The sequence below is a fragment of the Triturus cristatus genome, chromosome 10, assembly GCF_964204655.1.
Source record: "Triturus cristatus chromosome 10, aTriCri1.1, whole genome shotgun sequence".
Lineage (NCBI taxonomy): Eukaryota > Metazoa > Chordata > Amphibia > Caudata > Salamandridae > Triturus > Triturus cristatus.
This window is the reverse complement of record NC_140593.1, coordinates 128,961,710-128,989,581: the sequence shown is the minus strand read 5'-3', so window position 1 is coordinate 128,989,581 and position 27,872 is coordinate 128,961,710. Positions and strand designations below refer to the sequence as shown.

At 46.9% G+C, this 27,872-nt stretch overlaps 1 protein-coding gene across 1 annotated transcript in view; it reads left to right on the top strand.

Moving 5' to 3' along the window:
* The window catches only part of SNRK (SNF related kinase), a 170,224-nt gene that overhangs the window by 69,398 nt on the left and 72,954 nt on the right, over positions 1–27,872 (top strand). The window contains exon 5 of the mRNA XM_085630605.1: positions 16,375–16,587. Within this exon, the coding sequence (XP_085486731.1) occupies positions 16,375–16,587 (213 nt within the window). The remainder of the gene's footprint in view (positions 1–16,374; positions 16,588–27,872) is intronic.

Below are 27,872 nucleotides of genomic sequence, written 5' to 3'. Positions count from 1 at the left end.
TGTTAAAACACAAAATGAGACCTTCAACTTCCTCCACTTCAGCAGGATACACTTGCATCCGTTAACGCCGCCGTACCCCCGGGTTGACGGCACAGGGCTGTGTGATCATATTACCTGCAAAAGTATAACCTTCGCGGCCGGCCCGTAGGGTTGTAGGCTTTAAAGCTGTGTACTGTGTAACTCTGCAATAAAGGTCTTTAAAAAAAAAAAAAAGATAGCCTTCCGAGGAACGATTTAGTTTGTGTGCCATAAAATCCAAAGTAAGTTTCCCCTCAGCCTTGTTCATCCTGCAATACCCACTCCCAATAGGTGTACTTCACGTCACATTTCCGGGGAAGTAAGGTGGGATCGTTAGCTTCCCATGCCTCCCTCATCCCAATGGCTAAGAGCAAACTCTTTACCCCCCTTCAACCAGCAGATTTTATTGGCTGTCTCTGCATTTTGCGTTCTATAAAGCATGAGAATACAGCAATAGTTTTGGAGTTGTTTTGATCTTAAGCCAAAATAGCAGAGGGTATAATCTTACTTTAGAAGCAAGGGAATGCCTGCCCAGATCGAACATTAGGGGAAAAGGGGGAATGCTTTGGGGTAAAATCCCTAAACCTCTTAAATAGTTGAAGTTGAGGATACTTAGTTCCTCTACACGATCCAGGACTCATAATTGTGCACCGAACATCCCAGAGCTTACCTCTTTAGCATCCCATATCTGGAGTGCAGGGCCAATTGGTTTGCTATGGGACAATCGATGCTCTCTCCCAAGAGCCCCCGACAGCTGTTTATGGTTCAAGATCATCTTACTGATGTGGGGTTTCTGAGACAGATTTTCTACTATCCTTAAACCCAGATAGTCAATAGCACTAACCCTTTCAAGCTGAATGCCTCCAAGCCTTGGACTGCCCTGAAAGGATTTGAGAGGATTCAGTGCCATAAATTTAGTTTTTGCTGTGTTTATTACTAAGCCTTTGTCATCACAAGTCTTGAAACATATCTAGTAACTGTTGGAGCCCTCCAGGTGTTTTAGAAACCAGCAAGGTATCATCTTCAAATAGAAAAGTGGCTACCTTTTCCCCGCCTAGCGTAGGAGCATCAGCTGGTTTCGCACAGAGATTGTCCCACACTGTTTACAAACAGTGAAAAAAGTGTTGGGGCCAAAACACAGCCTTGGCGGACGCCCTTAGTAACAGAAAGGGTTCTGTAAGTTGGCCTTGCGAGCCCCATCGCACCCTGGCAGTATTTCCATCTTGTAGACGATGAGCAAATCTATGATTCCCTCTGGCAAACCAAGATCTCTGAAGGTTTGCCACAGTTTCTGCCTAGGCACGAGGTCAAACGCCGTTTTAAGATCTGTAAATGCGATATGCAGGCTGCCTTTCCCAATTGACACCGTTTTCCAGTAGAGAAGGAGAAAACGGAACACCTGGTGTACAGTCCCTGTTTTCTCTCTAAACCCTGCTTGATATGGGGATAAAATGTTATTATTATTGGCCCATAGCTGGATTTTATTCAAAAGCACCCTACTAAAGTCCTTCTGCATAGTGTCAATAAGGCTGATTGGCCTAAAATTATTTGGGGAGGACCTATCACCTTTTTTAAATATTGGAACAACTTCAGTAATTTTTCAAGAATCCGGAATGGGGGCACCATCGGCAATAGAGTTAAATTGTAAATGCATATATTGTGTCCAGCCATGGGTATCCCAAAGGAAAAGGTCGCCCTGTATCCCATCCGGTCCTGGAGCGTTCGACTGAACTATAGAACAAATTGCAATCGAAATGTCTTCCATCGAAAAGGATACCCCACTAGGAGTACAATACCTTCTTGGTTGCGCAACCAACTGCTTGGGTGCATCTTGTGTAAAGGGTAGAAAAATGGGTATATCAGGCATGTGGTTTTCTAGTTCGGCATGACTAAGTTCAGCACCCCGAGCCAGCAGTGACTAGAATGTTTTTCTGTTTCTAGCTTAGCATGCAACTTTAAGGAACTGCCATCTAGCTTCATCCCAGTCTCGCTTTGCTCTCAAGTTCTAGCTTGTAGGCCTTCCTCGCATTTCTTGTCCCCTTTAAATCCCTACATTTACTTGCTTGCACTAGTAATGATCTAGAGTGCCTGAAAGCCTTGTTATACCTGGTCTGTAGCTTGTTCTTATTTGGCCGGGCATGTTTGGTATGCATATTGGCAGTAAAATAATGTGTCAGCTGGGTGAAAAAACAACAATGGCCCCTCGTAACTACAAGGCTCCCTTCCTCTGATGCCTTCAGTGCCGCTGCCTTGGCTGTGGCAGTCACTAGATCGCACCGAATACTCCTTAATTTGTCTTGATCAGGGACTAAGTTTTGCCACTTACGGAGGTGCCTATCATTAGTGGGACAAACTTCTTTTGTTCTCAGCTCCTGGCTCTTTGAAAAGATTATTGCGGCAGCGTTGCTGTTTGTTGGATATGGTGCGTTGCTGCTGACATTGATATTGATCGCTTCAGGAAAACAAAAATAAAGGCACCTCTTATTGTGAGACGGTGCAATTATAACGACCAAACAGGCCTAAAAACAAAGAACCAAAATATTTATGCATTATCCCCAAAAATGGATTTGCAGAAAGTCAGTAAGCCAGATCCATTAGTTTTAGAAAACTTGCTTGGTTCCAATGGTGTTTGAGGACTGGAACTTGGTGTACAATTGAACAGCAAAATGAGTGTTAAACTGAGCGAAATTTGATGAATCTCAGAAGCAGAATGGGCTGTTTGAAGAGCAAAGGTCTCTGCTGCAGAGGTCAATAGTACATCTTTGTGAGTTAGAATTACTATAAGCTCATTTAATTTATCAAAGCTCATATTTTCAGGTCAATTTTCAGTCATGAATACATTTTACAAGACTAGGGTAGAATGTAATTTCTCCAATATTTTACTATATTTCGAACAGTAAAGGTGCAAATAGCCAGAAATATTTGTTTGTAGTACAAAGCTACCATTTTTTTAACTAAGTATGGTAAGAACCAATCCGGTGTCGCAAGGAGTTTACAAGCAAGGCCAGGCTTCAAAGGGTTAGAAACGCAATGGATAGTTATGTCCTTACAAAGGAGTAGGTGTCCTAAGTGATTATTACATGAAGATGTGCTACTTAAAGCAGTATTGATGTTAGCCAGACAGTGGAATTCAAAAGGGAAACTCTAAGCGTATTGCAGGAATGCATAGTGTATGCTTTCAAACCAGGTAAGAGCGGTATATTGCTGATAGCCGTAGAAATGAAAAGCAGTCATAGGTGAAGAAGTACTCTGTTGAACAGCCACATCAAATGTGGAGCTACAGCAACAGAAAAAAGGCTTTTTATTAAAAATAAATTTAAATTAATTGTTCTACGTCTTGCAGTGAAATGATGAGAAAGATTTCGGTTTCGTTGATCATTCACCAGGGCACTTAGTGGTTTGAGTGTTGGTACTGCCCAGCTTGATTGTACACACGTTTGAGCTTACCCATGTTGAAAAGAATTTTAAAAAAACAAAAAAAGCAGATGTGATGGAAGAGATGGTGTACGTGCATTTTGATGCATTTTGATGGCCATTACCAGGAGCTTTTAAAGTAGTTGGCATCATTGCTGTCACCTTCCGAATCTCTTTCCACAGCTTCTTTCTCTGAATATACTTGTTCTTCTTTCATAGTTGCATAGATTAGTAAGAAATTAACCAATCGCACAAATTCACTTGTTTTCATCATGTTGTTTTCGCAGCATTCAGACTAGATTAGAACTACCTCTGACCTAACTTTCTTACATTATAGGCCAGCGTTTCCCAAACTCTGTGTTGCTAGCAGAGTTGTGGTGGGTCACGTGAAAGATCAATAAATAAATAAGCATGCCTTTAGAAAATGTATTTCTTGTTACATATATTGTCATCTAAAGACAGCGGTCAAATGACTGATTATTTCTTCTGACAATTTGCTGCTAATTGTTTTAACTAGGGGTTGATGTTTACTTCACTTTCTCTCACTGCAAAGTGAGTTTTTAAAGTAAACTAAGTAAACACGTCCTCGGCCTCCTGTGCCGATTCCAAACCACACAACGCGTCAGAACTCAACATCTTAAACTGCTGTCAGTTCAAACTTCTCGCACAGTCACTACTCAACATGGGACCTGCATATCCCCATCACAGGCTTCAGTTCCACGAACCCTCCAGACCACTTCGCATCACCAGCACACACCCCGCATTCACAGAAGCAGAACGGGAGGTCTGTCATTCTCCTACCAAGCTGCCAGATCCCTGAACGACCTCTCCTCAACACATCAGGGCCTCCTCCTCACTTCTTGAATTCTGCAAGAAGCCGAAGAACTGGCTTTTCAATTGGTGTTCTTGCGGGGCCACCGAGACTGCCTGCACTCAGTCGAGCCTCACCACACACCTACTCAGCACCAGAATACCCTATATCTATATCCATGGATTTACATTACAGAGACAATCTTGCTTGAGTACATGTGATGAGAAAGGAAAGGCGGTCATTTTTTGGAATACAGCAAAATGTAACTACTTTCAAATGAACTGTACAAATTTCAGAATACATCAGCAGATAGAAATGCAAAAATGAAGCACATTTTAAAAAATAATTCTGAAGTGCGATGGGAACACAGTTTAATAGGATCAAAACATTTCAAGGCCCTTTATTTGGTGATATGCAAATGATGAATATTCACAAATTATCATTTGTGTGTTATATAGTTTCCCCAATAAATCTTTGTAAACTTTTGTATTTCCAAATTTAATTTTATTTTTTGCTGCCGTGTTTTGGTTTGTTTGTTTTCTTTTATTATTTACCTTCACAAAGCCATTTCAACAGATAATGTTTGAGTATTCATATTCACACAGTCATTCCACTTCGGTATGACTTTCACTCATAAGTTGAGAAATATGGATGTGGCTGCTGACTTTGGCCCTGCGAAACGTGGTTTTAGTCCTGATGTAGGGTGGCTTTGGAGAAACCACTTAATCTCCCATGCTTTAAATAAAATGAATCTGACCTTATGTAATGTAATCTCAGTTGACAATATCCTTGGGCAGTGTTTGTGATATATATATATATATATATATATATATATATATATATATATATATATATATATATATCTTTATATATATCTTTATATAAATCCAACAAAAGTTGCCTGCTGTAACGGAGCCACCACAGGTCAGTTTCTTTAAGCTTTCAATTTATTGCAGAAAAAACAATATTCCAACAGCTGAACAGCCTCGCACAATTGATTGCTGCCGACGCGTTTTGTACTGTCCGTACTTCTTCATGGGCTGCAGGCAAACAGCAGATCAGTGTCGTGGCAGTTTATATGTAGATATATCTTTATATATAGATAGATAGAAATGTATATCTATATATAGATATATATATCAAAATGCTCCACTGGGCCTCGTTTTAACATAAAATATGAGGCATTGCTCCACATTCTGCTACAGAAAGGGTTTTTCAATTTTACTAAAATCACTGGTATCAACACCAATGTTTTTCAGAAGCCATGTAATTTTAGTAAACTGATGGCACACGCCAGCACCCTACTTTGAAATGTGTTCCAGCTCCAGTGCAATTAACCATCTGCCACATTTATGAGCAAATATCTTGGCCACAGGTCGAAAAAGCCATATTGAAGAACGTGGTCAAAGTTGTGACATTTACAACCAATCACTATTAGACAGGAACACAAAATTGTAAAGATGTTATTTTGTTAATTTATAGCATTTTCAAACCATTTCTACTATTGCATTAAAGAATGGCCCTTGCCTTATGTCCGTTAAAGCTAGATGGGTCTCAAAATTTTGTTTCAAAAATTGGGTAGTGGTTCTAAAAAGTTTGGGAAGCACTGCTATAGGTAGTCACTTTTCATAGATAAATATGAATTACATTTGCTAGTGGACCTGTAGCGTTGGACAGAAACCTGTACACGCACACCAAGAGCATGTTTACTATAAGACACTCCCATCTGAACCAAGCTATGACATATTGTAAGTACCATTAATAAAATAATAATCCACATTGTAAGCTCCAAAAAGAACAATGATATTGCACAAACTATTCATAGGTAGGACTGTGGTGGGATGATGTAACGGTCATGGCCCCAGCAAAATTTAAGAATCTGTTTGTAACATCGAGTAATTGTTTGAGTGGACGTTTCTTGGTTCTTGGATAGTCGGAAGAAAAAAAGCACTTTAGTGTTTCAACTTGGTTAAACTCTTTCAGTGATGCACTTGCAGTTGCTGTTGTAGCAATTGTTTATTTTCTTTCTATTCTTTTACAGTTTCTATCAAGCGAATTAGACTAGATGGTATCAAAATGCTTTACATGAACACCAGTCGCATTACTCACATTAATATTTAGGCACGGAGAGATTAAGTGATTTGCCCAGTATCACAGGATGTTGAGCCTCCCACCGAGACTCAAACCCGTTTCCCCAGCTTCAAAGCCGTCCGCTCTAGCCGTTACACCACATCCTCGCTCCGACCAATCCTAGTCCAAGTTGCAACAAGCCCATATCAGTACTTGATGATGGGCGTAAAGCTGGAGACACTGGAAGCTTATCAGTCCCTGAAATAGGATAAATGATTTCGGTGCAGCTGTACTCTCCTTAGGGATGCCAGAATTAGGATTCTTCAGAAGTTTGAGTCATTTTGGCATCTGGGGTGGGCTTCTGAACAGAATCTGCCACATAGTGCTTCTTGATTTGATCAGTTGACACATTACTGTTTTTCTTTGTGCCTGGGAGTGGTGACAGGATTACCATACATATGCCCTCTACCCCAAGCACTGGAACAGTTAATCTGTAAATTGGTTTGAAGAATTGCGTCAGGGATGCACCCCTGAATTTATCTCTCCTTCCTTACGAAGCCATCTGTCATTCTCTTTATCTTCAGTGGCGAAGTAAGAGTCTATTTTTCATTGAAGAACGCTTCTCTAACTTCCTGGATATTCCGTAACCAATTCAGTCATGAGACTGGGTCAAACGAAAGAATCCATTTTAGACTCCTCTGTCGTTCCATGGAGATCAGGCATAATCCTCACATACGTACAAGAGTAGCTGGTAGCGAGTTTGGCTACCTAATACTCCTCTAGACAAGTTATTGAGTTCTCGTAGAGCCATACAGGTTATGGTACCATGGCAATCCAGAGGCCAGTACCTTAGCAGTCATGGCTTGCTTTAGCATACCATTGGCTCGCTACACTGCACTGCCTGATTCAAGATGGAAGGGGTGGGAATATAGTTGTTGTAATCCCAGAGCAGAGATAGTCGCCATAAACGTGTTCGCATATGCAGGATCAATGTCTAAATTAAAAGTATGAACTCCCATCACTACTAGGCACTGCAAGTCTTTTATGACCGATCAAGTAGTGGTACTCTTTTGTGGTCGTGCCCAAAGAAATCCAGAGCAGAATTCAACCACAACCAATATGTATTTATATCAATTGACTGGTGGCAGTGGATCAATATAGTCAATCAAAACAACACTTAGGGTTTATCGGATATTGTAAGTAGGGAGTAGGCGCTGGCCTTTCAGTAGTAGAATGCTTCATGTGTTGAAAAAGCTACATTGCGGCACATATTTCTTTCCCTTCTTTGGTAAAAAAAATCAACAGTATTGTTTCTATATCATTGATACACTTGCACTGATGCCAACTGAACTGAAGCAAACCCCTTCATGGGCTGTCCTAATCACATCTAATTTAGCTCACTGGTTAGGTACACACCTATTTCCAACCCAATTAATAAAAACCTTTGGAGCATAGTCTTTGGTGAGACTATAAGATTATTTGAAATCAGCATCAGTATGTTTGTGTTGCCACCATCAATCTTTGTTTCCAATCGAGTTACAGCAACTCATTAGCAGTTTGCACAGCGGTCTTCACAGCCAAATCAGCCACACAGTTTCATTTAGCATGAATTTGTTCACTTTTATGGTCCATTATATGTTGTACATGGAACAAATTAAGCTTATCCTGTAGTACAGCTGCATTTCCTTAAAGCTGTTTTGCTTTTAACAATTCACCTTTTAAATCCCTGAATCCATTCAAGCCCCAATGTGGTAATTCCACGATGCAACATTGTACACAATTAGTTATGAAACTGATGGATTAACTTCCTGATGGGCTAGCAGTAGGTCATTGATCACCTCTACTCCTGCAATGCAGTCACCTAAAACTGTTGTGTATACGTAGCACCTTGAGATCTGCATCTTTAAAAACTCTCTGCACTGCAGCACAGACGGCTGAGTATTTCTGCTCCGTGCCAATTGCAGGCTGTTCCAAGCAGTCTGTATAGAACACTCCCGGAGGATATCCTTATGCTTAGCAGGTGAGAGTCTGGGCTCACCTCGGGTCTAGTGGACTGCTCGAAAAGCCAGGTCTTCAGCTTCTTGCGTAACTTAAGGAGTGAGGAGGAGGCTCTTGTACATTGCGACAGGTTGTCCCATACTTTAGGAGCGATGTAGGAGAAGACGCAATTGCACATCTGGTTTTCTGTATGTGCAGGATTTTTGTAGAACTCCGGGCGAGTGAAGGTGTCTGGAAGGTTTGTGAAAACAGATGTGATTATTGAGATAAATTCTGCTAAATGAAATAATGAAGTAAATTTTAGGCTGTGTAGAGCCAAATGAGCTACAGTGAGCTCTAGTAAGGCATTCATCTCCCTGGCATTAGCCCTGGCACAAAGCCTTGGGGAAACCAATGGATGTATGAGAATGCTCAAATGCTTGTTAAAAAAACAAGCATTTACAATGAAATCTGTCTCGTATTTGTGAAAGTTAGAGCTATTGGTGTTGTAAATGATATAGTGTTTTCTTTTTTTAGTGCTTTAAACCGAGATTCCAAGTCATTTACAAGCGTTAGCCACAACTACAAAATATTCCAGGCATAGGCTTCCAAATATTCTTCAGAACCGGACACCCGTACACAGGCGGGGGGGACGACACACTTATTCCCATATCGTTACAACTTAATTCCCGGATACATGATGCATTGGTGATGTTATCTATTTGTATAGGCACTACATTGATCTCAGATACGCCATATGTACTTTACCGATTAGAATAATCCATTCAACTGTCGACACAATATACGACAACTAAAGGAACCTGTTTGAGCCCTGAAGAAGTCCCAAGAAAGGGATGAGCGCGTTGGCGAGCAATTTTGTTGTGTCTGCTAAGAACATAATTACATTTTGGAATAAAAAGATCGTGTGTTCTATAATCAAAACACCATCGTCTGGCCTTTTTTCATTTGGGAAGCTATCAACTTTTACTCTGTTTTGTTGTGTCCTTTTTTTAAAATATGATGCTACACTGCTGTCACTAAATAGACTATTTGTGTTTCTCGGGTGCAGGGTCAATTTTGTGTCTTTGGTAGTGGTGGTTCATGAACCATCTATTTGGGGTGTATGTGGGTCACACCCCAGACCCAATGCACCGAGGTATTTGAAAGGTTGTAGAGGCTATTGTACTTAATAAATGTCTGGTGCTGGATCTTTATGCTCTGACCCTCTTTTTTTGTTTATATATGCCTCACATTTTGTTTGTGGTTTTAATGCACGTTTGGGCTTATGTCATATAAGAAAAAATAAAAGCCGTAGACCAGTTTAGTAAAGGTTTGAACTCGGACTACTGATCTGAAGCAGTCTAAGAGTATAAGGTCAATTTGAAAGGAAAAGAATTGTCCTCTGAAGTTGAGGCGTCACTTCCCTGATGGCATCGGAGCAGTGAGACTTTTCAAAGCCAGATTAAAGTCCAGGTGGCTGAAGTCAGTTTTATGCACCAAACACTGTTCAATTGCATGGGCGGCTCGCTAAAGCTACGTTTAAAGTACCCGTTGTGAACCCTAGAATAAATTGAGCAGCGCGCTGAGCCTCTCCAGACTATAAAAACCAAAATAATTTAAAAGTAACATCGCACAAAGCATGTAAATGTTTACATAAAGAAAAATAACATTGCACGAAGCGTGTGCAGAATGCATGGCAGCCACTGAGCATACCCAAAATGTCTACAAATAATGGTTAAAAAGCATCCCTCCCTAAAGCACTACAGTGTCCCTCAGTAAAGCACTGCATTGAGCGGGTCTCAGTAAAGCACTGCACTCTGTCCCTCGGTAAAGCACCACGCAGTGTCCTTCCCTAAAATTCTGCTCACTGTCCCTCAGTAAAGCACTGCCCGGTGTCCCTCACTAAATCATTGCACAGACGGTCTCACTAAAGCACTGCATAGAGCGGCCCTCGCTAAAGTACAAGCACTTCACAGTGCCCCCTCACTAAAGCACTGCACAGTGTCCCTCACTGAAGCCCTGCACAGTGTCCCTTACCAAAGGACTTGACCGTGTCCTCAATAACGTGTCGTATTGAAAGATACAGTACAGTCAAGGTGGCTGAACTGCGTTTTATGCACCAAAAACTGTTCAATTGCACGGGCAGCTTGCTAGAGCCCTGTTCAAAGCACCCACCCTGGAAGATAGAACAATCCGGTACTGAGCATCACCAGAATGTTTTAAAAACATATAGTAAAATCACACAAAGCATGTAAAAGGTTCAATAAAGAAAAATAACATCCTGCATAGCGTGTGCAGAACGCGTGGCTGGGGTTAAGGGTAAGCACTGTTAAAGGATTCGGCTGGGAATCTTTCAGCCTGTGTCAAGTAAAGATAACACGCATGTGCTGAGGCAGGCCAACAAAAAGAAAAGAATCCTCTCCAAGTATCATAAATTAACATGAAGAGTAGGAGCACATGTAACAGGGATAGTCCTCAAAAGTAGAAAAGGAGGGACTTCAAAGCATATTAAGCAATGAAATGCAAGCATTTAGGAAGGACAGTAAAAGGAGGCATTTAAAACAAGCATTGGCATAGCCAATGGGTCTCGCCTTTGGGACCTTATAAGTGTTTAGCCAGAGATATTGATGTTGCCTATGCCTTTAAGCTGTGCTGTATAGAAGTCTGCAGCATGCTGAAAAGTTATAATAAAGAAGTGTCAGAAGCATTTTTGTTACCTTTTATATGACCAAGAAAGCATGATGTACAACTGAACGACCATATTATAAAAGTATTAACAATAAATAATGTCTTGAGTTTTTTTTGTCCTTTCAATGCTGGCAACTTCTATCTGCCTGTCTCAATGGTTGCTTGTTATGGTTTTTTTGTTTGTTATGGGGGCATAAATAACCGGAGGGTGAAGGTTGGGAAATAGTACCTGTATAACAGTCCGTGAGAGTCAGTTAGTCAGTGAGAGAGTCAGTTAGTCAGTGAGAGAGTCAGAGAGTGAGAGTCGGTCAGTGAGAGTCGGTCAGTGAGAGTGAGAGTCGGTCAGTGAGAGTGAGAGTCGGTCAGTGAGAGTGAGAGTCGGTCAGTGAGAGTGAGAGTCGGTCAGTGAGAGTCGGTCAGTGAGAGTGAGAGTCGGTCAGTGAGAGTGAGAGTCGGTCAGTGAGAGTGAGAGTCGGTCAGTGAGAGTGAGAGTCGGTCAGTGAGAGTGAGAGTCGGTCGGTGAGAGTGAGAGTCGGTCGGTGAGAGTGAGAGTCGGTCGGTGAGAGTGAGAGTCGGTCGGTGAGAGTGAGAGTCGGTCGGTGAGAGTGAGAGTCGGTCGGTGAGAGTGAGAGTCGGTCGGTGAGAGTGAGAGTCGGTCGGTGAGAGTGAGAGTCGGTCGGTGAGAGTGAGAGTCGGTCGGTGAGAGTGAGAGTCGGTCGGTGAGAGTGAGAGTCGGTCGGTGAGAGTGAGAGTCGGTCGGTGAGAGTGAGAGTCGGTCGGTGAGAGTGAGAGTCGGTCGGTGAGAGTGAGAGTCGGTCGGTGAGAGTGAGAGTCGGTCGGTGAGAGTGAGAGTCGGTCGGTGAGAGTGAGAGTCGGTCGGTGAGAGTGAGAGTCGGTGTCAGTGAGAGTGTGAGTCGGTGTCAGTGAGAGTGTGAGTCGGTGTCAGTGAGAGAGAGTGTGAGTCGGTGTCAGTGAGAGAGAGTGTGAGTCGGTGTCAGTGAGAGAGAGTGTGAGTCGGTGTCAGTGAGAGAGAGTGTGAGTCGGTGTCAGTGAGAGAGAGTGTGAGTCGGTGTCAGTGAGAGAGAGTGTGAGTCGGTGTCAGTGAGAGAGAGTGTGAGTCGGTGTCAGTGAGAGAGAGTGTGAGTCGGTGTCAGTGAGAGAGAGTGCCAGTCAGTGAGTGAGAGAGAGTGCCAGTCAGTGAGTGAGAGAGAGTGCCAGTCAGTGAGTGAGAGAGAGTGCCAGTCAGTGAGTGAGAGAGAGTGCCAGTCAGTGAGTGAAAGAGAGTGCCAGTCAGTGAGTGAAAGAGAGTGCCAGTCAGTGAGTGAGAGAGAGTGCCAGTCAGTGAGTGAGAGAGAGTGCCAGTCAGTGAGTGAGTGAGTGAGTGAGAGAGAGAGAGTCAGTCTGGGGCGGCCTGACAAAGTTCGTGTGAAAGAGATGGTGTGACAGGGTGACAGTGTGTGCAAGATGAAGAGCTGGACAGTATGTGAAAGGAGGGAGAGAGAGAGCTGTGTGAGTTCGGCAATTTGAGAGGGGCAGCCTGTGTGGAGAAAAAGAGAGGGAACTGTGTAAAGGGAAAGGAAGTGAAAGTACAAAACTCACAGACCGCGTTATTGGAATCGTTAGTTGGGCAGTATGCTAGAGAAAAAGAAGAAAGAGAAATTGTGTGAGAAAAAAGAGAATATAGAGAACAAAAGGAGTGTGAGGTGACTATTAGAAAAGGACCATGCAAGGGGAGAAGGAAGTATTTGGGAGAATCAGAGAAGAGATGAAATAAAGGTGAGTATATGGGGAGTGAGAAAAGAGAGGAAGAGTATGAGAGAGTAAGGAGAGACCAGATCAGCATGACGCGAGAAGGTAGTGGCAGGCGTGGATAGGGATGAAAGAAAGGTGAGTATATGGGGTGTGAGAAAAGTGAGGAAGAGTATGAGAGAGTAAGGAGAGACGAGATCAGCGTGACGCGAGAAGGTAGTGGCAGGCATGGGGTGGAACATTACTGAGACAGAGTGGAGTGTGAGGAGCAGTGGGAGGTACAAGAAAAGAGTGTGAAGCAAAATGCGGAGGCAGTGGCGGCTGGCCCTGATGGGCATCTATGCATCCTCCTTCGTTGTGTTCTGGCCCTGTTTTATCACACCAATAGTAAATATTAGCCTATTGGGATCATTAGAAAAATGCTTACCTTTGCTAGGAGGATCAAGCAGAAGTCTGAGGTAGGTGGTCTGTTTGTCTAATGGATGGTGCAGGCACTTGGAGGCGCCTGAATCAGCCATCACATAGATTGTTAAGGGTTGTCAAAGTCCAAGCCCTGTCCTCCGGGGCCTGCCATTCCTCAGGTCCTCCCCATCTGAGATGTACTGCAGCATAGCTTTAGGCGACAGTCCTGTAAAACCTTAATCTATCCTTCAAGCACCCTGTCGCCTCACCTTCTCCTATCTCATCACAGGGTGAAGTCATATCCTCACTATTTCCCACCCTGTGAAAATGAGTGAGTGGGAAAAAGTGTGACTGAAAGTGACAGGGAAGTGAGTGAGAATGAGTGGGTGTGATGAGTGCCCTTTCAGAGCCTATGGAGTCTGAACAAATTTATGTGGCAATTGTGACATGTGAAATGCTCTATTTGACTCCTTTTTTCAACATTTTCCAAGGGGTGGGACTTAAAGTCGGGCCTGCTCTCTTCACTCACTTGTTGGAATTTGGGGCAAAAATTGCCCCCCACCACTTTCAAAGATCACCATCGCCACTGTGTAAATTTAAAGGAAGATGAAGGGAGAAATCAGGGCTGTCAGAAGGTGAAGTAAGCAAAGGCAACAGGCAAATGGACAGAGGGAAGCACATAATGGCAAGGGAGAAAGGGAAGCTTTTGAGGACAAAAGTAAAAAAAAAAAAAAGTGAAGTGTGTAAGGGGCAACAGAAGGGAACGCAACGAGTGTGTGGCGAGGCTAGGTAGAGGAGTATGAGACGGTAGCTTTCAAGGGTGAAAGGTAAGGTGGAGAAGAGAAGGAAATTAGTGTAGTCAAAAAGAAGACTTAAGGCCTACAGAGGAAGGGGAGGTAAGGGGGCTAATGTAGTTCATGAGGGTAAAGCAGACAAATAAGAGAGATTTGTTTGTGACATCAGAACGTGGGCAGGAGAACAGACTAAACTGTGAGTTCAACAGGACAGAGACAGCATTTGTGAGGAGGGAGGAGGTAAGGGGAAGAGATGTAAATGTGTGAGGCAAATGATGATATTGGACAGAACTCAAAATTGGGGAGGAGCAGTGCAAGTGTCTGAGGCAAGGGAAGATGAATAAGCGAATTCTGTGAGGATACATTGTCAATTATGTGAGGGGAATATGTGAAAAGGGAGAGGTGATGTGCAAGGGAAACTGGAGAAAGGGAAGTGTGACAGGAAAAGGAGAGAAATGAGAGGAGATTTTGTAAATGAAAGAAGGTTTTGAGAGAAATGGTAAAGGGGAAAATTGGTAAGGAGAAAAGTTGATATGGGGGCTTTTTTGAAGAGAGCATCAAAGGATGTGAGAGGCCCTTTTTGGAAGGGAACAATGGAAATGTGAGAGGTAAACAGTATAGAAGAACAGTACGTGTGAGGGGAAGGAGAGAAATGTTTTGGGGTTTGGAGAGAAGACGTGCAAGGGTGTCAGGGGAACTGTATCAGGGAAAAGGTGGGAAGTGCAGGAGGACAAAGGTAGATAAAAGAATGGGGAGCATTTGAATGAAAAGGGAGGCTGAGGCTGCAAAGGGAAATGAGGGTGAGTGAGAAAAAAGAAAAGCCATATGCGTGGGAAAGGAAAGTCGGGATAGAGTGTGGGAATAAGGAGGAAGAAAAGCAAGCAAAAGGGAGGAAAGAAGGGAGAAAATTGTGTTTGTAAGGACAAATGCAAATAAGAGTGTGACGAGCAATGGCGTAGCAAGGGTGCCAGTGCCTTACTGCAAGCAAAGAAAATCGACTCCCAGCACTATTGTTGTGTATTAAAAAGTAGCCATTCCTGTGGAGCAAGGGGCTCCTGTCACTCTTGGGCCCCAAGGCCAGTTTACCATCTGCACCAATGATTCCTGATTACCTATGTATTGGTAGATCAGAGAAGGTAGCACGAGAAGCGTGAGGAGTGTGCGTGAGGGGACGTCAGTGACAGCAGAGAGAACGAGCATCGAGGTGTGTGGGGAGGAGAGAGAGGAAGGAAAGTCTGTTAGGCGGACCGCAGAGGAGTTGAGTATGGGTAGTGTGAGGGGAAGGACGGAGAGTAGTGTGAGGGGAAGGACGGAAGTTAGTGAGGGAAATGCGTGAAGAAGAAATGTGTTAGGAAAAAGTAGAGGGGAGGGAGATGGAGAAGTGAAGAGAAAAAGAGAGAGAGGTGTGTGCGGAGCAAAATGAGACAGGGCAGAGGAAGAAGTGTGTCGGGAAATTAGACCATTTCGAGACCTTAATAGCAATAAATAACCTACCCATATGGGGGCCCTTACGTTGAAGAGAGGCCATGAAAAAGACACGAGGCAAAGCATGTTCATCACATACACGCTCTTCCCTCGCCCACACACTTCCCCCGAAAGAGGCACAAGACGCCTTTAACACGACGTAGGAGGGAGCGGAGAGCGGGTGAAGCACCCCACGGACCAGCTAGGGCAAGCGAGACACCCCGCCCGCTGACCAGAAGCGCTGAGGAGGGCAAACAGAAACTAGCATTTCAAAGAAAAGCAGGGTGGTGCATTAACATCAACATCAATTAGTAACCTGATACAGGATACAGGAATAGCCAAACATGCAATGAAAGCTACAGCTGGGCCGGAAAGGCAATACATTGCTTTAGCAGATAACAAGCGAAAGCACGTGACCCAGGAGGAATGCATCTGCCAGCTTGCTTTCTCCAGAGACCCATAGGCCATGGGAGTGAACATTTTAAGAAGAGGTGGGACATGCACCCGCCTTTGGCCAATTGCGTGCTTTCATTTCTTGAAAGCCACACGCAAAGGCCAATTGATGTGACAACCACATGCACGAGCTTTCTGAAAGCTTTCTGAATGTCTGGAGTCAAGAGGCCCTCTCCCAGAACAGCGCATTCGCGCTGCGCTCTAGGCGAGACCCAATAAGGGGGCAGTGCTTAAAGCCCATATTCTAGATACAGTATGCGCTGCCTAGGCGAGACCTAATAAGGTATAACAAAATGTACAACTGAGAACATTACAAGCTTTGTTAAACAGCCAATTAAACAGGAGTGATTTGCAAATTTCCACCTTGACGGTAATGTACATTTGTAATCTATATAAGTAGTTTGTACAATTATTCAATTGTTAAGTTTTAAGTGGGATTTGATAGATGCTGTTAACCATTACGAGTGTTTGCTTGCAAGCAACAAACTTGTTTTCAAAAGCGGTACGTTGACCTACATGTTACTTTTATTCTAGTCTAATCACTCAAATGTTGCAAAGAGACCCAAAGCGAAGAGCGTCTTTGGAAGAAATTGAGAACCATCCGTGGCTTCAAGGAGTCGATCCTTCCCCTGCAACAAAATATAACATCCCACTTGTTTCATACAAAAACCTTTCAGAGGAAGAGCACAACAGTATAATACAGCGAATGGTCCTTGGAGATATTGCAGACCGTGATAATATCATAGAGTAAGTTGTCAACTTAAATAGCTGATTGCTGTCTAAATATGTCTAATTAGCAGATTGTAAATGCTGCTTGCAAAATCATAATATAATTGTTTATTCCTGTGTTTGATGGTCCTCCGATATATGTATGAAAGTCTTTAACAATGGCTTATGTGACATGAATAAATATTTGTGACTTGGACCTCACTTTCCATTTAAATGGTGTCAAAAATTTTTCCAAATGAATGACGCCTACCAAGTTGGTATTTTTCAAGCTGACGAATGCCTTTCATGTTGAAAAAATGTTTTACAAATTATTTTTCTAGTGATTTTCTTTTTCCCCTAGTTTCAATTAGGATGGGACCCAGAGCCACCTTTTAATTCAGGGCCTTCTTGATGGAGTCCTTGTAAGACCTCCAAACTTCCTGTAGGCTCGAAGTCCTTTCCTGGTAAAAAAAGAGTTGTCTCCCCCCCCCCCTCATTGAACCTTTTCATTTTGTATGGTATGAGAAGGAATCCAATCACTGGGTGCTTTTATTCAAGGAAATGCTATGCTCCGAATTACCCATGTGTATATCATTTTATTAATTCTGGTGTTTACTTAAGCAATAGAAACAATTGATGGGCGGAATGCAGGACAATGTAAACATTCACCCCCCGTCACACGGATCTGGGTTTAAGACCTCATTCTTGTGCTCAGCACACCACCCAAGTTTGGAACCGGCCATATGCAAATCAGTCTTGACCCTGTTCCTTGTGGGAACAGTCCAGCCCGAAATTCCAAGCCAGGTTCTCCCTGGACCGGAAACAAGCATCCTGGGACCGGTTTCCGGCATCACCCTTCATCAGCCAGGCTAGCTTGAATCCAGTGGTGTAGTGAGCACGGGACGCACATCGGGGCATAACCTTCCCACTTAGGGCGACATATGCAAAACAAACAATTGATGGACGGAATGCTGGACAATGCAAACATTCACCCCCAGTCACACGGATCTGGGTTTAATCCATCATTCCTTTGCTCACCATATTACCTCAGTTTGGACCCAGCCATATGCAACTCAGTATTGACCCTGTTCCATGTGGGAACAGTCCAGCCCGAACTGCCTCCTTGTGTTTGCTTTGTTTGCCCTAAGTTGGCAGGGTATGCCCAGACGTGGGTCCCGTGCTCAATTTGCCACTGGATTCAAGCTAGCCTGGCTGATGAAGGGTGTTACCCGGAAACCGGTCCCAAAATGCTTGTTTCCGGTTCAGGGAAGACCTGGCTTGGCAGTAAGGGCTGGACTGTTTGCATGAGCCACTGGTTCAAGAGTGATTTGCATATGTCTGGGTCTAAACTGAGGTGGCGAAGTAAGCTAAAGAATGTATTCAACCCAGATCTGTGATGGGGTGAGTGTCTGAAAAGTTTCAGCACTCCGTCCATCAACTCCTTGTGTTTACTAAAGCAATACCAGTCTTACTTTTGGTACTTGTGACCTAGTTTGTATCATAATGCATGCTTGACTCCCTCTTCCTAACCATCCTCTGAAAGAATGCTAGGACTGTGGTACAGCCAATCATATATCTTAGTGGCATCTCTTCGCCCCCCTTTTGACACCACACTCTCCTCCCAACCATATTCTCCCTTTTAACCCCCTAGTTCCCCACTTCCTTCGCTAAACCCTCTGCCAACTGTGGCTTGCCGAGGAAACGACTGTTCCAGAAGGTGACTGGCTAAAGGCCCTCTAGACTGACTGAAGGTGTCCCGAATAACATGAAGCAACTTTGTAGCACTTCGTTTACCTCATCTCTGAAAGGTGAGCAGACTTGAAGCAGTCGATTTGATGTCATCATCCTCATTAGTAGACTCCCCGTATTATTGGAATAGTTGGTCCCATGACCTGTAAAATGCAGGTGGGGTAAGGGTCAGTAACAATTTGATTTGCTTCTGAAAGGCTAGTAGTGCTTGTACCAGTTCAGTCACTGAAAGGTTTTCTGGGCAGTGGGTTTGTTACAAGTCTGAAATACCTCTGAAAATCTGGCTCATCAGCTGACGAATCTGTCATGCATCAGTCTTCACCAGAAAGGATCAAAGAGTTGGGGCAGAGCTAACCATGTGCCATGCTCCCTCCTATGTCTGACTGAGTCCATGTCAGCACTACGGCTACACTTAATAATAATGAGGTAAATCGAACTCAGCATAAATGATGCACTTGTAGAGAGAGCTGAAGGGTCTCTTGACATTATTAACTATTAATAGATCACTGTTGCCACTCGTTTGAATGGTACATGTTTATCAGCCAAAGAAAGATGAAAGGCTGCTGGAATTGAACCTTTGACCACTGTCCAAAGCACAGATTCCTACCTTGGATGCATTAGGCGTCTGAGGTACCATTCCTGGTTTCATGCAGTTTTGACAAATTAAAAATCAGTTCCATAAATATATACTTCACTTGTAAAGAAAACCAGTTTGAGTAGGAACCTGGTGGGCTTAGTGACTTTATTAATGTAATCAACTTGTAGATCTAGTAAAAGTAATTTTTAGCATGTTTATTGCATAATCATTACACAGAGTAAAACTCTCGCTATCCTGTCATTAATCTCATCTAGAGTCTGTGTGCTTGTAGCAGAGATGCAGTGTAATCCAATTGGATATGGTGAAGTGTAGCATCTGATATTTTGCATGGCCCACAATTCAGTTTTAAGTTTGTTTTGTGCAGACAGGTTTCTGACTGTGGGATGGCTCGCCAGTCTTAAGCCAAACTCATTCATGTCCCTTTGCAGTCATGGAGTTGTACTTTTCAGGCATGCTTGTGGAGTGCCTATGGTTCTGAGCAATTGCCAGCGACACAGTTGTGCTGTTCACTGTGGCCAAAACATGAGACCGTACATCTCTTAGTCTGAGTGCATACTGCATGTGTGTCATGCAAGTGTGAGCGCTTCCAAGGTGCATAATACAGGTTTGCACCCTCTCTAGGGCCTCAGACATTGTCTGCTTTCAGGAACTCCAATTGAGCCGCTTTGCAGTGCTGAGTTGGTTGATAATTAGAAGCTGACCTTTGACTGCTCCAACTGCACTTCTCTCCGAACACCACTTGCGTTCACTCATGCTACTTCTCCACGTGCAGGAAGTCTCTGGGTTGAGCGGGGCAGTCTGACTTTCTCCATTATCTCATCTACGCTTGTTGTCTGGACCTCATGGCAGCATAGTGTTGACTAGAGCTCAAGGCTGGATTGAGGTAGGGTCTGTAGACGCCAGGCAGTATTGATGTATTGAGGTTGCAGCCGCAGAGGAATATAGCCAACTCTAGTTCCATCCTTTAAATGCACTGTAATATGGGACCGTTGACTAGACCAAAACGGTATTATATCCGTTCTTGGGCAGTTGCTCTAAATTATTTTGTTTCCTCAGAGTCAAAGTTTCCCGCAAGCATAGTAAAATCAAATCTGACGTGCATTTTCTTTTCAGGCGTTCCATAACTGCATAAAACCAGCAATAGGGGAGCTGCTTAAAGCTTACTTACCACCAAAGAGGCCGTATCCACAACTGATTTGAAATAAAACCTTTTAAAGGTGGGGTCCAGAGACCAGTCTGCCTCATTCAGGATGTCTTCTAGCACAGCCCCCATAGCAAAAGCTTTAGACCTCCTCGATCCTCTGGAGGAGTGGGCATCAAAAGTTCTGGTGTCTATCCCGGCCTCCTGCAGAATCCAACTTACCCATCTGGCAATGGGCGGGGAAGACACTGCCCTTAGGATGGGGTTTTGTGAGTGCTGTAAGTACTGGTCTCCCACCTGGTAAATGCAGTTTCTCCATCCCTGAATCTTTTACTTTTCGACACCTTACCATATACAGTTTTGGGACTGCTTGAAAAACCAGACATGAATCTGTCCTTGAGTTACCTTTCCTTGATCTGGATATGGAATGCAACCCCTTCAGGAATAAACACCCTCCCTGCTATATCCAGAGCTCTGACATCTGAGACTCTTCTGCATAATGTGGGGCAATATAGATTAGCCAACTTATCAGATATTTCCTTCCCGGAAAGGTACTTCTTAATCCTCAAGGGCAGAAAAAGTTGAGGGCCACATTCGCATCCCAAAGTGAAGAATACCATGGTTCTGGCTACAACGAGAGGTGGATGCCTCTCGGAGGGTTCTGCACTAGCAGGTGCTCCCTTGTAGGGTGGCCCTCGATTAGGGGGTGTCCTGCCGAGGTGGTTGACCTAACCGTGTTTACCGGCCTGTATGCCATTCCTTGTTCCTACATTTAGACATTTAGAACGTGGGCACTGTCTGCCCCCGACAGGATCCCAATTCCTCAACAGGCACCAACCTAACTGTTTTGACCACCTGACTTGTAGTGTGTGTTCCAACAGCTCAAGCCTTGGACAGGAGTGATTGAGCGTGCCCTGAAAATCCTGGGATTTTCCATCGTTCTTGTAATCCTCCACTCCATAAGAGATGCTTTGCCCTTTATTATCAGGCAATGCAGGTTCCCTGTTGGACCCAGGAGTAGATCTGAGAGAAGGCATAGGTAAATTGGAGAATTCCAGAAAAGTTCTATCAGAACCAAATATCAGACTTGAGATCTCCCTATCGGGATCATCACCACCAAAATTCACTTATTGTTCTCTTACCTACGCCACTATTCACGTGATCGAGAATGGTGGGAAGGCATATCTCTGCTCTTTGTTCTGTTCCTGGAGAAAGGCATCTGTCTCAGCTGGCCAGGTATCCTCTCTCCAGCTGAAGTACCTGGGGTGTTGGTGATCCAGCCTCCCGGCAAAGAGGTTGACCAGAAAGAGCCCAACTACTCATGTCATGAGGGCCAGTCCGCCACCTTATTGGAGAGTCCGGGAAGAGGTTCCCTTTTGCTATACAAGATGCCGCCTTTGGAGGAGCATGGAAGGGGGCCTGGAGTTCCTCTCTATCAAAGAGAGGCAAAAGTCAGTTCTGTTCGAGCCACAGAAGTTTCCTCTCCAGGGGCTGAGCACAGACTAGACCACTTTGTATATTGAGGCATCTACCACGGTATCTACCACCTCATCAAAATCATCCCTAAGGTAGGTACGAGAGGATAATCTCCTCCATGTAAGGCTCCAGAGTCATGGTAGGGCAGATTTATTTTCCCTTGAGGTCCAGGTAAAGATATTTTGGGTGGGGGGGGGGGGTGGGGGCAGGGGCTCCATTGGGTCCTATACCCAGGGACACCCAGAGTACTCATTTATTTTGCCAGGTGAGCATTGTTTTACATACCCCTGTGCGTGTCATAATCTGAAAGAAGCACGTTAGTTAGATTCCTCACCTTAGAATATCCCCAGGCGTCAGACTGGATCCGGAAGATTTTTCGTCAGCAATACCCCTTGCGCGTCGCTAGGCGTCGTCTGCGGCTCCGTGTCCGTCGTCGGCGTCGTGCGACGGAATGACGTCGTCGGAGTACTTAGACGCCGCCCTCGCGCGCTGACGTCAGTTCTTCTTTTTTCCGCGCCAGTAAGCGCAGATCCAGAGAGCTACCCCTTTAGTCATTTTTTGACTAACTTTTTCGATCCTTTTTGATCTTGTCTCGACTTCGGTGCCGGTAGGATGCCTGGTTTTAAAGCCTGTGCTGACTGTAGCCGCTTGATGTCGGTTACGGACCATCACCGCCGGTGCCTTTACTGCTTGGGCCTCGACCACGACGCGGAGTCGTGTTCGGACTGCAAGGCCCTGACCTCGAAGGCTAGACGGGAGCGGTCCCGTAAGCTTCTCGAGATTCGCCACTCGGCTCCGTGAGCCTCTCGATCCCGGTCCAGGAGGAGGTCCAAGGATCGGTCGCGGAGCCGCAGCCGACGTCACCATCGGTCGTCGGGATCCAAGTCTTCGGGTAAGTCGAAGCATTCTAAGAAGTCCAAGAGGCGACACCGCTCTTCCGTCTCCCCTCGCCGGTCGCGCGACTCGGCCGAGGGTCAGGGTGGTTCCACCCCCGCGGCTCCGGCGTAGCCACAGGCGCCGCGCAAGTCCCCATACCCACCGGTCCCTGGGACTGACGAGACGCCGGCGGAAGTCAGTGCCTTCCTCTCGGCCATGAGGAGCCTGGCTCCGCCGTCGACGCCCGCTGGCGTGCCTTCGGGCCCCGCAGACCCGACTGGGCTGCCTTGCCTGCCGGCGGCTCCGGCCCCGGCGCCGCAAGCGCCCGAGGGACCCGTTCCGGAGTCCCCGCCGACGCCGGTCGACCTCGTCACGCCTCCTCCGCCGGCGTCGACACCGGTACCACCGCCGACGCTGAATCCGCTCGACGTCGAGCCCCAGTTCAGTCCCGCTCCGGGCCCGGCGCCGATACGGCGTCGATGGACGCCGCGTTCGGCGCCGCTAGAGACACATTTTGTCTACCGCCCGGCTCCGCTCCTTCCTCCTTTATACCAGGAATCGGATGATGGGGACAACTGGGAGGGATCCGAGGATCCTATGGCCGCTCAGGCTCAAATGTCACAGGACTGGGCAGATGAACTGGGGGAGGCCAGTGGCCTGGATACCTCTCCGGACACTGGATTCGTCTCTCCTCCGACTGTGGCTTCGGAGGAGGGCGCTGCTTTCTCTGTGGTGCTGCGCAAGGCGGCCGCAGCCCTTGGGCTCGAGCTACCTGCCGTGGCTGTGAGGACTAACGTCCTCACTGAGGTGCTTCAGTCTGCAGCAAGCTCCACTGAGCCTCTGCTGCAATTCAATGAGGCCCTCATTGACGTTCTGCAGGGCACCTGGTCCAAGCCCTCCACAGTTCCTCCTGTGGACAGGAACGTCGCCAGGCGCCACCGCCCTGCTCCGGGCAACCCCAGTTTTCTGTCCCAACACCCTACCCCCGAGAGCCTGGTTATCCAGGCCTCTACCTCCCAATCCTCCTTCCCGACCGCTCCGCCGGACCGGGATTCCAAGAGACTGGAACAGTTTGGCAAGAAGCTGTTCTCCTCCCTTAGTTTGGACCTGCGGTCTTTGAACACCGCCTGTCTCTTGGACCGTTATTCCCACTCTGTGGGATGCGGTGGAGGACGTGCTGCCCCTGTGTCCGGAGGCGGTCCAGACACGTCTCACCCAGGCTCTGGCCGATGGGAGGGATGCAGCACGACATGCTATCCGATGTGGGCTTGAGACTACGGACTCGCTGGGTAGGGCAATTTCTACCACAGTGGTGCTTAGACGTCACGCCTGGCTACGGTCCACGTCATTTTCGGGCGATGTCCAGAGCACTCTCATGGACATGCCCTTTGATGGCACTCGCCTTTTTGGCGAGAAAGCGGACAGTGCGCTGAATCGCTTTAAGGACTCCCGGGCTACGGCCAAGTCCTTGGGCCTCTCGGCCCCACGGTCGCAAACTTCCGCCTTTCGTGGCCAAGGAAGGGGTGCCTCCTCACGTACGCCTAGCCACCATCCGCAGAACCAACCTGCGCGTGGTCGCGGACGTGGTTTCCGCCGAGGCGGTTCTGGAGGACGATGCGGTCAGCCCACATCCACCCCAGCAGCATCCGCCTCAAAACCTTCCTAGTCCGAGCTTTCAGGCCCATTCCACGCCAGTGGGCGGCAGAGTTGACCATCACCTGCTCCACTGGCGGTCCATCACATCGGACAGGTGGGTGCTGCAAATCGTCCGAAGGGGCTACTCTCTCCCCTTCGAGACGCCCCCTCCAGCCATGCCACCGCAGCACCACCGTATCTCGGGGGATCATTTGAATCTTCTCCACGAGGAAGTTTCGGCCCTCTTGACCAAGGGGGCCGTCGAGCGCGTTCCGAGCCCAGAAGTAGGTCGTGGTTGTTATTCCCACTACTTTCTGGTTCCCAAGAAGGGCAAAGGGGGCCTACGCCCTATCTTGGACCTCCGGAACGTCAATGCCTTCCTCCGGAAGGAGAGGTTCAAGATGTTAACTTTGGCTCAGGTTCTGGCTGCCCTCGACCCTGGAGACTGGATGGTAGCGTTGGACTTGCAGGACGCATATTTCCACATCCCCGTCCTGCCGGCCCACCGGCGTTACCTGCGGTTCACGGTGGGCCAAGAGCACTTTCAGTTTACCGTGCTCCCCTTCGGCCTCACCAGTGCCCCTCGGGTGTTCACGAAAGTGATGGCGGTGGTCGCAGCTCATCTGCGCAGATCAGGGGTTCCAGTCTTCCCCTATCTCGACGACTGGTTGTTGAAGGCGGGCTCGCCCCAGACAGTCGTCTCCCACCTCCAGACTACAGCGGATCTCCTGCATTTGCTGGGATTTTCCATCAACGTGCCGAAGTCACACTTGAGTCCCTCTCAGAAGCTTCATCGGAGCAGTTCTCGATTCGGCGCAGTTCCGGGTCTATCCACCGGAACAGCGGGTCCGGGATATTCAGGCCCTGATTCCCATCTTTCGGCCTCTATCCTGGGGCTGATGGCCTCCTGCATCCTACTAGTGCATCACGCCAGGCGGCGCATGCGGGCTCTGCAGTGGGACCTGAAGTTTCAGTGGGCCCAGCATCACTGCAACCTGTCCGACCATGTCTTGATCTCGGAGGGCACTGCACAGCAGTTGCAGTGGTGGCTCACGGACCGCGATTGGGTCATGGGCAGAAGCCTCTCCCTTCCCCAACCGGAGCATGTCGTAGTGACGGATGCGTCCCTCCTGGGATGGGGTGGCCATATGGGAGAGGCGGAGATCAGAGGCCTCTGGTCTCCGGCGGAGTCTCGTCTCCACATCAACCTGTTGGAGTTGAGATCCGGCTTGCACTAAAAGCCTTCCTTCCCTCTGTCAGGGGAAGTGTCGTGCAGGTGTTCACGGACAACACCACCGCCATGTGGTATTGCAACAAACAGGGCGGGGTGGGGTCGTGGACCCTTTGTCAGGAGGCTCTGCGCCTCTGGACGTGGCTGGAACACCAGGGCGTCACCCTAGTGGTTCAACATCTGGCGGGCTCTCTGAACGCCAGAGCAGACGAACTCAGCCGCCGGTGCATGATGGATCACGAATGGCGTCTGAACTCCGAAGTGGCGCAAGGTCTCTTTCAGCAGTGGGGAGAGCCTTGGTTAGATCTATTCGCCACCGAAGAGAACGCGCAATGTCAGCAGTTCTGCGCGTTGGAATTTCCAAGGCGGCACTCGCTCGGCGACGCTTTTCGTCACGAGTGGAGTTGCGGTCTGTTGTACGCCTTTCCACCTATACCACTTCTGCCCAGAGTGCTGAAGAAGATCAGGCACGATCGGGCCCAAGTCATCTTGGTGGCTCCGGATTGGGCACGAAGGTACTGGTATCCCGAGCTACTCAGTATGTTGACCGATCCTCCGATACGTCTGCCCCTTCGGGAGGATCTTCTGTCGCAGCAGCAGGGGACGGTCCTCCACCCGAACCTGTCCAGCCTCCACCTCCATGCGTGGAGATTGAGCGGCGGCAGTTGATGCCATTTGACTTGCCTCCTGAAGTCTGTGATATCATTCTGGCAGCCAGGCGTCCCTCCACAAAGACGGTATACGCCTGCCGGTGGAACAAATTTGTGGCATGGTGCACAGCAAAGGCTGTGGATCCCCTTTCCGGCCCTCTTTCTGAGGTTCTCCTCTTTCTTCTTTCTTTGGCCCGGCAGGGCTCTGCCCTGGGCACCTTGAAAGGTTATCTTGCTGCCATCTCTGCCTTCTTGCGGCTTCCTGATCAGCCTTCTCTTTTCAAGTCCCCTGTAGTTACACGCTTTCTAAAGGGCATTACTCACACGTTCCCTCCTGTCCCTTTTGTAATGCCTCAGTGGGACTTGAATCTTGTTCTCACATTCCTAATGTGCGCTCCCTTTGAGCCTCTTCATAATTGTCCTCTTCGTCTGCTGACGCTTAAGACTGCTTTTCTGGTAGTCATCACCTCGGCTAGACGGGTGAGTGAGCTGCAGGCTTTATCTTCAAAGCCTCCCTTTCTCTCTGTTCATCCGGACAAGGTTGTCCTTCGGCCTCGTCCCTCCTTTCTTCCGAAAGTGGTGACTCCATTTCATCTTGGGCAGTCTGTCACCTTGCCCACCTTCTTTCCGCCTCCGCATCCTTCCAAAGAGGAAGAGAGGCTCCACCGTCTGGACCCAAAACGTGCGCTCTCCTTTTATTTGGACCGCACAAAGCAGTTCGGGTGGACGACCAACTTTTCGTTGGATACGTGGGTGCTAAGAAGGGGAAAGCTGTGCACAAACGGACCATCTCTCGGTGGGTCGTTTTGTGCATCAAAATTTGTTACTTCTTGGCAAAAAAGGACCCTCCTGTTGGGCTGCGCGCCCATTCCACTCGGGCCACAGCGGCTACTACTGCTTTGGGACGGGGTGTCCCTTTGCAGGACATCTGTCAGGCGGCGACGTGGGCTTCGCTACACACGTTTGCCAGGCATTATTGCCTTGACAGCCAAGTCCGGAGGGATGGCTTCTTTGGCCGTTCTGTCCTCCAGGACTTTCTGGTGTGATCTTGGTTCGCAGACCCACCACCGGGGATGGTATTGCTTGGGTATCTATTCTAAGGTGAGGAATCTAACTAACATGTTTCTTTCAGATGAACAAGTTACTTACCTTCGGTAACGATGTATCTGTAAGAAACATTAGTTAGTTAGATTCCTCACCGACCCACCCATCCTCCCCGTTCTGCGAACTGACATCTAGGGTTAAGGTTATCCTTTTCAGGCCCCTAGATTTTATTTTTGGCACCAGTGTCGGTCTTTGCATGGCTCTGCGTTCCTGGCGCGGAAAGCTATGTACAAGAACTGACGTCAGCGCGCGAGGGCGGCGTCTAAGTTCTCCAACGTCATTCCGGCGCACGACGCCGACGACGGACGCGGCGCCGCAGACGACGCCTAGCGACGCGCAAGGGGTATTGCTGACGAAAAATCTTCCGGATCCAGTCTGACGCCTGGGGATATTCTAAGGTGAGGAATCTAACTAACTAATGTTTCTTACAGATACATAGTTACCGAAGGTAAGTAACTTGTTCTTTTGTTTTAGACGGTATCGACCCCCGTCCAGAGGCGTTAAACTCTGGGGCAGCGGGAACTGTTATTGCAGTATTCCACTGTGGATGCGCATCTACAACTTCAGGATATCCTGTGCAGAGGATTGCATGCTGCCCATAAATAGAGTACAGTGCTCAAAATGTGCATGAGAGTGGTGATGGCGCCCTTCTTCGAACAGAGGACTGCTTCGCGCACTGCACTCCCGCTTTAATATGTAGAAATGGCGCCGCATTAGGAGTGCTCTAGGTGCTCCTGCGGCCCCTGTGGAGATAGAAAAGGGCTAAGCACAAAAGATAGTAACCAATTTAGCTGCTTGGAGGAAAAGAAAAGGCTTAGTTCTGAGAGAGAGAGCTAGGCTACTTAACTGACAGCTGCAGGAGCA